The 10,000-nt window shown below is 41.2% G+C and overlaps 1 protein-coding gene across 8 annotated transcripts in view; it reads right to left on the bottom strand.

The window, feature by feature from the left end:
- LOC106878083 (uncharacterized) overlaps window positions 1-10,000 on the bottom strand; it is a 92,767-nt gene that overhangs the window by 28,052 nt on the left and 54,715 nt on the right. For all 8 annotated transcript variants that reach the window (XM_089344919.1, XM_089344916.1, XM_089344920.1 and 5 more), the window contains 4 exons: window positions 8,916-9,009; window positions 7,390-7,536; window positions 6,221-6,305; window positions 4,772-4,931 (listed from right to left, as the gene is read on the bottom strand). In XM_089344919.1, the coding sequence (XP_089201045.1) occupies window positions 4,772-4,931; window positions 6,221-6,305; window positions 7,390-7,536; window positions 8,916-9,009 (486 nt within the window). The remainder of the gene's footprint in view (window positions 1-4,771; window positions 4,932-6,220; window positions 6,306-7,389; window positions 7,537-8,915; window positions 9,010-10,000) is intronic.

The following is a 10,000-nucleotide window of genomic DNA, read 5'->3' on the forward strand; positions in this document are numbered from 1 at the left end:
CTTGCATAGCAAGTGACCTGATCTGAGATCATGTGCTGGAACGAAAACAATTGCAACATAGAAGGTGTTTATAAGCCATTTAAAATAACACACAAAAACCGTTAGATTCACTTCAACATTTGAATTTAATTTGCCAAAATATTTTCGTCGCTTTGAGACCGCGAACTGTTCAGTGACAAAATTCCAAGATGCATCTCAGAATTGTGGTGGGTCGCGTGGGATGAAATTAAAAATTTTAAAATGCCGCCCATCGGGATGCATCGGAACCTGTATTGTAGTGCCAAGAGGAATTCCACCACACACATAACCATCTTTTGTTGTTTACTTGTTGACAGCGGCCAGTATGGAGCATCGCTTTGTAGAATTGATTTAGTCGAAAGAATTTTGTCAGTGAACAGGTCGCGGTCTCAAACCGACAAAAATATTTTGGCAAATTATATTTAAATGTTGAAGTGAATCTAACAGTTTTTGTGCGTTTCTTAAATGGCTTTATAAACACCTTCCACGATACATTTGTTTTTAAAAAATATTATTATAATCATTTTCTGAATCACTTTCACTAAACTCACGCACACAATCATTTGTAGATGCAATCACCAATTGACAGGCCATCGTAGACACACTTGGAGATTTCTTTATAAAAAACAAATCTAAAGTTGCTTGTTTAGAAGCTTTTTTTTTCGTTCTCTATAAATTTCTTGGTAACACACAGAAGCATTTGTTAAGGGAGTAGAAACGTTTGCATTTTTGTGTAAGCTGAAAGATAAAACGCATAAACCTATGGTCTCGTAAAATGGGTCCTTGTGAAGTGAGGTATTACTGTATACATGAATGTGTGCACATGTATGCGAATATATATATATATATATATATATATATATATATATATATATACATGTAACAAAACAGGAAAACAGGAAATTTTTTGGTGTTATTTAGTCTTCATTACACGTGTTTCATTTGCTAATAGGAATTACAAGGAGCAACATGTTAGATAGACATGTAAGGAATTTTCTATCAGAAAATCATCAGACAGAGAAAGTTTTTTTATAAAGACAAAAATACATTTGAATGAATCGTTTACTCTTTTACTCGTTTCAGTCTTTTGACTGTGTCCATGCTAGAGCACCGCCTTTAGTCGAGCAAATTGACCCCAGGACTTATTCTTTGTAAGCCTAGTACTTATTCTATCGGTCTCTTTTGCCGAACCGCCATATTACGGGGACGTAAACACACCAGCATCGGTTGTCAAGTGATGTTGGGGGGACAAACACAGACACACAAACATATACACACATACATATATATATATATATACACATAAATACGATGGGCTTCTTTCAGTTTCCGTCTACCAAATCCACTCACAAGGCTTTGGTCGGCCCGAGGCTATTGTAGAAGACACTTGCCCAAGGTGCCACGCAGTGGGACTAAACCCGGGACCACGTGGTTGGTAAGCAAGCTACTTACCACACAGACACTCCTACGCGTTTATAGATAGTTTCAATTTTCTTTCTATAATTTTTCATGGACAGCATGCCTATGATGTGTATATATATATATATATATATATATATATATATATATATATATATATATATATATATAAAGGTTATGAAGGGTAATGGAGTCAACCAGACCCTAATCCATTCTTCTACTATTACTGTCTCCGATGAAGGGATACATTGAATTTTCCCCGAAACAGCTGTAAGACATTCTACATAAAATATACATTTATTTATGCCATTGGTCTCTTTATCTCATTCTTTTATATATATATATATATATATATATATATATATTGGGAGGCATGACATGTTGTCAAAAGAATTGGGCTAACTAAACAATCCCACACACCATTCTTACATTCCAAGCAGCTTTTGCAGCTAATACCGAGAAACTGTGTCAAACGATGCCACTAAATGGCACAGCCAAAAGTAGCTCAAGCAACCACAATATAAAGCGGTTGCACATACAATGAAGCCTGGAAAGCAGCCATCGAATTTTTGTTATCATTACAATTTATTCAACTCCATTTAAAACGTGGAGACTTGCATGGAAACTTAAATGCTTAGTTATTTACCCTGGCTCACCAAATGTAGGTAGTGAATATCAACGTTGCTGGACCACCTTTCTGTCATTATCATCGTTGTCATCATTTAGTATCCGTTTTCCATGCTGGCATGGGTTAGACGGTTTGACTGGAACTGGTAAGCCACAGGGCTGCACCAGGCTCCAGTCTGTTTTACCCTTCCCAGTGCTGACCACTCCAGTGAGTGTACTGGGTGCCCTTCATGTGTCGTCGGCACAGCTATCCATCACGTCACTGGCACAAGTGCCAATCATGTCACTAGCTTGGTTTTTACAGCTAGATGCGCTTCAGAGTGTACTGTGTGTCCTACCTGTTGCCAGCACAGGGGCCCTTCGTGTTGTCGGCACGGGTGCCCTTCGTGTTGTCGGCACGGGTGCCCTTCGTGTTGTCGGCACGGGTGCCCTTCGTGTTGTCGGCACGGGTGCCCTTCGTGTTGTCGGCACGGGTGCCCTTCGTGTTGTCGGCACGGGTGCCCTTCGTGTTGTCGGCACGGGTGCCCTTCGTGTTGTCGGCACGGGTGCCCTTCGTGTTGTCGGCACGGGTGCCCTTCGTGTTGTCGGCACGGGTGCCCTTCGTGTTGTCGGCACGGGTGCCCTTCGTGTTGTCGGCACGGGTGCCCTTCGTGTTGTTGGCACGGGTGCCCTTCGTGCATCTTCGGTACAGGTGCCCTCCGTGAATCGTCGTCAGCACGGGTGCCCTTCGTGCATCGTCGTCAGCACAAGTGCCCTTCGTGCATCGTCGGCACGAGTAACCTTCGTGCATCGTCGGTACAGGTGCCCTTCATGTGTCCTCAACACAGGTGCCCTTCATGTGTCCTCAACACAGGTGCCCTTCATGTGTCCTCAACACAGGTGCCCTTCACATGCCACTGACACAGGCACCAATCACACGTCACTGATACGGGTCCTTCTAAGTATCACCAGAATGGGCGCCTTATTTGTGCCACCAGCACGAGTGCCAAAAATTGTCAGGAATAAATACTGAACAAATACGGAACTTTATTAACCTGTGAGTGCCCCAGCGTTTTTTAGTACATCAAAAGGATATGAAAATTTTAACTTGTACAGCTTACAGGTGAAGATACCCAACAAATTTGTTGGTACATACTTACTAGCTACCAGTCAATGGAAACTAGGAGAAGCCTTGGATAAAATTTTCACCAAGTTGAAGGAAGGTAAAAGAGAAACTGCAATTTCAAGGATCAGAATGCAGAAGTGTTGACATAGACTCACCTGTGTTCATTGATGACATAACCTCACCTGTAATAGGCTAGCACTTCTTGGGAAACAAAACCCAGGACTTTGAGGCTGGTTATAACCAAGCCTCTGTGTTAAGACATAGACTGAGCTATGTCTAACACATTTTACTAGGATGCACACTCCTAGCCATTTGATGTTTAAAAAAAAAGTCTCGTTATATTTTTATAATTAAATGTTAATTGGAATTGTATAGAAATGGTTATTAAATTATTTTGTGTATTGTAAAAGTATAACTGATTTACTGGAGATAAATTTTTAACAACAAAATCCTATATGGACCCCTTAAGGGTCAGGGTCACATGGACCCAGGTTGAGAACCACTGCTCTAGATGGGGAACCTTTTTCCCAAGAAGCAGGGTGCACAAGATGTGGTTCATCACCAGGTGGGGCCACACTACCACAAAAACTCAAAGTAATTTTCCGTTGATGAGCCAGTCACAAAATGCTGCGGGCCCCACAGTTTAACCCTGACTGCTCAACATAATCAACTAAGAACAGCCCCCACACAACACAATCATCATCATCATCATCGTCACCGCCACCACCAATTTATGTCTGTTTCCCATGCTGGCTTAAGTTGGACAGGTCATCATTTTAGTTTGATTCAGTTCTTGTTTAGAGTTACTGCCCCATTAGACAGGTTGGACAACGATGTCTCACTCAGCATCACCCTTTAATATCCATTGCCCATGGTGGCATGAGTTGGACAGTTTGACGGGAGCTGGCTAGCCAGAGGATTGCACCAGGTTCCAGTCCGTTTCGGCTTGGTTCCTGTGGCTGGGTGCCCTTCCTGACACCAACCACTCTACAGTGTGGACTGAGTGCTTTCAAAATGGCACTGACATGAGCACTACTACATCGACCCCAGTACGCAACTGGTACTCAATTTATCGACCCCGAAAAGATGGAAGGCCAAGTCGACCTCAGTGGAATTTGAACTCAGAACCTAACGGCAGACGAAATACCGCTAAGCATTTCGCCCGGCATGCTAACGTTTCTGCCAGCTCACCACCTTAATAATAATAATAATAATAATATTAATAGTTATTGCCAAGCCAACATGGCAGTTCAAAAAACAGAATGAATGCTGCCGTTGATTAATAATATCTCTATAATAATAATAATGATAATAATAATAAATAATGATTCCATGGACGAGCAGAAGGGTACATATTTTTGGAGAGAAAGAGTATGTATCGATATAATTGAAAACTGATACCTTATTGACCCCAGAGAATGGTATGGAAAACAGAACTGGCCTTGGTAGGGTTTGACAAGAGAACAACATGGAAAGTAACCCTGCCACCCACAACGTGTATAAAAAAGAAAAAGAAAAAAATAATCCCCTCGCTGACCCCCTGCCAACAGTGATAACAACAGGAACAACAACAACAACGTGTTTGAGGAGTGAAATACCCACCTCCTTCTCTGCTCTCTTCTCTTCTTCCAGGAGCAACTGAGTCGAGATAAGTGGGGTCCAGTGAAGGTAGTCAGGGTCAACATCGATTCGTTGCTGCAGTTTTTGCTTTAGCTTCTGTACGTGTTCTTTGATCAGTTTCCTATTCACCAAAATAACCACTCTGAAAGAGCAACGACAACATCAACATCATCATCATCATCATCGTCATCATCATCATGATCGTCAATCTCTTCTTTGCAAACAGGGAGAAAGAAATTTAACCCTTTTGTTATTGTATTTATTTTGAGATGCTCTGTGTTTCTTTCAATTACTTTAAATATTACAAACAATTTAGTAAAATAACTTAGTTATCTTTCAGCTAGTTTTAGGAACATGAATTGTGACTAAGGTTTGGTGGAAGATTTTAATTCAAAACTTATGAAAACAAAACATTTGTACTCAGAGCCAGAGCTGGTTTCAGCCAGAGCTGGTTTCAGCCAGAGCTGGTTTCAGCCAGAGCTGGTTTCAGCCAGAGCTGGTTTCAGCCAGAGCTGGTTTCAGCCAGAGCTGGTTTCAGCCAGGTTGGTAATGAAAGGGTTAAGAATTGTTTCTCTATTATATATTTTCAGCCTTTTGTTACCATATTTCTGTTGAGATGCTCTGTGTTTCTTTCAATTACTTTAAATATTACAAACAATTTAGTAAAATAACTTAGTTATCTTTCAGCTAGTGTTAGGAACATGAATTGTGACTAAGGTTTGGTGGAAGATTTTAATTCAAAACTTATGAAAACAAGACATTTGTACTACAGAGCCAGAGCTGGTTTCAATCAGGTTGGTATCAAAAGGGTTAAGAATTGTTTTCTATTATATATTTTCAGCCTTTCGTTACTGTATTTCTTTTGAGATGTTCTGTGTTTCTTTCAATTAATTTTAAATATAACCAAGAATTTAGTAAAGTAACTTAGTTATCATTAAGCTGGTGTTAGGAACATAAATTGTGATTAAGGTTTGGTGGAAGATTTTAATTCAAAACTTATGAAAACAAGACATTTGTACTCAGAGCCAGAGCTGGTTTCAGCCAAGTTGGTAACGAAAGGGTTAAAAAAAGAATTTAAAAATAAAAATATTACAAAAGTTCAAAGGCCTCAGGTTCTGACAAAAATCACAAACACACGTGAAGAGCAGACGTGGCTGTTCTCGTAAGAACTTCTTTTCCCAACCTTTGAAATACAGGTACCACTCGTTTTTGCCAGCTGAGTGGACTAGATTGACACAAAATAAAGTGTCTTGCTCAAGGTCACAACGCACTGCTGGGAATTGAACTCAAAACCTTCCGATCGTAGGTCAAACACCGTAACCACTAAGCCACATGCACACACACAGACACAGACAACCAATCACATGGGCTTACATTGTCCAGGGACAGACACGCACACAAGGGTTTGAGTGGGGAAAACAAAACACTTACCTCTCCCCTTTTTTAATGACCATATTAAGGGCTGTCAGAGCAGTAGCTACATCATGTGGGTCCATACCTGTGGCACGGCTAATTGCTGAAAACAACAATGAAAAGGGCCAATTACAACAACAACAAAAACTGCAAGAAAATCTCTCCAACATTGTATTACATCCAACAGAGCCAAAAGGCCAAACGTTAGCACTTGTACACTTTAGTGCCACATCAGACTTTCTCCACAATGTAGTACTATGTTTAACATAGCTGAAAGGCTATATACATTGGCATTAGTACACTTTAGTGCCACATCACAGACCTTTTTATTTAAAATAATTAAAAGTAAAAGTTACATTGAGAAATAAAATGTTAAAATTTAGACGATTATAATTTCACAGGTTTAGGGAGGTGAGGACAAGAAAAGGCAAGGGGGAGAATAAGAGGTAAGTGAATAAGAGGGGGAGGATGAGAGGTGACAGGGGAAGGGGCAGGAAGGAGGAACAAGGGGCAAGAGGGGGGAAGGGCAAAAAGAGGGAGAATGAGGCATGAGAAGGAGATTGAGACAACGAGGCGAAAGGGGAGACGTGAGGCGAGAGTGTGGAGAATGAGAGGCGAGAGTGTGGAGAATGAGAGGCGAGAGTGTGGAGAATGAGAGGCGAGAGAGGCAGCGAGAGGGACAAGGGGCAAGACAGGCAACGAGAGGCGAGAGGGGCAACGAGAGGCGAGAGGGACGAGAGGCGAGAGGGACAACGAGAGGCGAGAGGGACAACGAGAGGCGAGAGGGACAACGAGAGGCGAGAGGGACAACGAGAGGCGAGAGGTACAACGAGAGGCGAGAGGGACAACGAGAGGCAAGAGGGACAACGAGAGGCAAGAGGGACAACGAGAGGCAAGAGGGGCAACGAGAGGCAAGAGAAGGACACAAAAGACAAGAGGGGTAACAAGAGGCGAGAGGGGGAGGGCGAGAGGCAGGAGATGGGGAGAGAAAACAGGAGGTAAAGGAGAAAAGGGGAGAGAGAGAGAGAGAGAGAGAGAGAGAGAGAGAGAAAGCAAGGTGCAGAAATTATATATATGGGGGTGACAATATGGTTAAATGCGATATAATAAATTTCAGTTAAATTCATTATTTTAAAGTTAAAAGAGAGAGAGAGAAAGACAGAGGGAAGTAGGGTAGACTCACTGACCTTTTATCGTGACCTTGGTGTCATTGGACTTATACAGGTATTCAATCATGATGCTCTTCCAGTAGGACTGATAGCTAACTTTACCCAATTCTGACAGGGGCTTTTCTGGTGAGCCAGGCTGACCTTCCACACGTGACAGCAGATAACCTACAAACAAAGAGACACACGTTACCATTGTTAGCAGGTGGCAGTGGCAGAGGTGGACATGGTGGTGGTCATCTTAACTTCTACTGACCCTTTTATTCAATATCCATTATCATACCTGCCATCATCCAGTCCCACCCCCGTGCTTGCATGGGTCAGACAGAATGGATCGAGGCAGATTTTCTACAGCTGGATGCCCTACCTGTCACCAGCCTTCACCCGTTTCCCCAGCAAGGTTCTCCCAAAAGTAGGTTCACAGTTATCACGTAGGCACTTGAAATTTCTTTTAAAGCATTTTATAACATTTAAATTTCTATCTTACAAACTGAAAAAGGGAGCTTGACAAAATTAATTAAATTAGCATAGAATAATGGTTTCATATTTTTTTATAATTAAGATCTAAACTGTTCATATATGAATGTGAAAGAAACAGTTGAATAACTGTAAACCTACTTTTGGGCCACCCTGTAAATATATATATATATATATATATATATATATATATATATATATATCATCATTGTTTAATGTTTGCTTTCCATGCTAGCATGGGTTGGACGATTTGACTGAGGACTGGTGAAACCAGATGGCTGCACCAGGCTCCAATCTGTTCTGGCAGAGTTTCTACAGCTGGATGCCCTTCCTAACGCCAACCACTCAGAGAGTGTAGTGGGTGCTTTTACGTGCCACCGGCCTGAAGGCCAGTCAGGAGGTACTGGCAACGGCCACGCTCGAAATGGTGTATTTTACGTGCCACCTGCACAGGAGCCAGTCCAGCAGTACTGGCAACGAACTCGCTCGAATATATATATATATATGAATAAACTATTTGAAGAAAGATTTTCAAAAAGTTATTAACAGGTGCAGGCGTGGCTGTGGGATAAGAAGTTTGCTTCCTGACCCCATGGTTCTGGGATCTCTCACAGGGCTTAGAAAAACTGAGGGACCACGGCAATAGGTGTCTGAACCTGAGAGCAGAATATGCTGAATAAAATTATAATTATAATTAAGTGATCCTCCTGTATTTTTTTTTTTTTTACCCAAAACCAGGAATTTTTCAGCACCCTCTTTTGTGTGGAGGTGTTATTTCTTTACTACCCACAAGGGGCTACACACAGGGGGGACAAACAAGGACAGACAAACAAGGACAGACAAACGGATTAAGTCGATTATATCGACCCCAGTACGTAACTGGTACTTATTTAATCGACCCCAAAAGGATGAAAGCCAAAGTTGACCTCGGCGGAATTTGAACTCAGAACGTAGCGGCAGACGAAATACCACTAAGCATTTCTCCCGGCATGCTAACATTTCTGCCAGCTCGCCGCCTTTTGTGTGGAGGTGTGTTTGTAAATGCAGTAATGAGAGCGAGTTGAACTTACTAAAGTCAATGAGAAACCGGCCATAGCCTTTTCTTTGATACGGGGGTATTGTCATTATACAGGAAACATTGTATTTCTGTTGGCAGTGCTTCTCCTGAAAGAGACAGAAAAACAAAAAAGTTACCATGGTAACAAAAAACAAGACCAACAGCAGAGTTCATAGTTAATAAAATTACTAAATTATCCCAAAACTAGCCCAGTGATCATCATCATCATCATCATCATCATCATCTTAACAGCTGCTTTTCTATGCTTGCATGGGTTGAATGGAATTTGTTGTTTGCAGCATGCTCTTCCTGTCACCAACTCTCACCTGTTTCCAAGCAAGGTAATCTTTTCCTTACAGCCAGGCATGTTTTTGCAGAATATAGGTAATAAATGACACTGCTTGTATAACAATGACACTCATTTACAGCTAACACACGACGCCAAAATATTGAAATACACACATACATGTATTATTAAATACAGACACATGCATGCATGTGTGCATCATCATCATCCTCATCATTTAGCGTCTGCTTTCCATGCTGGCATGGGTTAGATGGTTCGACTGGAACTCATATGAAGTTAAATATACCTCTGGTCATAGAGTGAACAATGGCTTCGCATTCATAAAGCGGATAGCTTTATAGATGACCCATCAGACTCCAGGGTTATATGCCCACGGCGGTAGAAGTCTGACAAGTCATCTATAAAGCTAAGCACTTTATGAATGCGATGACTGGACATATATTTAATTTCATTAAAGTACATTACTGCTTAAGTACATTAAGTACATTTTAGAGAGTGCTTCTTTTTCAGATATATGATCCACAGTAATTGAAATGATAACCAAAAGTGCTTACACACACTAGAAACTTCTTCCACAAATGTTAGTGACATTCTGATAAAGAATTTATAACTGTTTTTACAAAATAATTTAAGAAATCATTTTTATACTTAGTAAAACTATATCAAGCATACCAGCATCCCTTCTCTCCATACAACCAATGTTATCCGAGGGAAAGGCAAAGGGGCCGATACAGCTTGGCACCAGTGACATCGCAACTCGTTTCTACAGCCAAGTGAATTACTCTTTTACT

This window comes from Octopus bimaculoides, chromosome 29 (genome assembly GCF_046866305.1).
Source record: "Octopus bimaculoides isolate indiv1 chromosome 29, ASM4686630v1, whole genome shotgun sequence".
In the NCBI taxonomy this organism is placed as follows: Eukaryota; Metazoa; Mollusca; class Cephalopoda; order Octopoda; family Octopodidae; genus Octopus; species Octopus bimaculoides.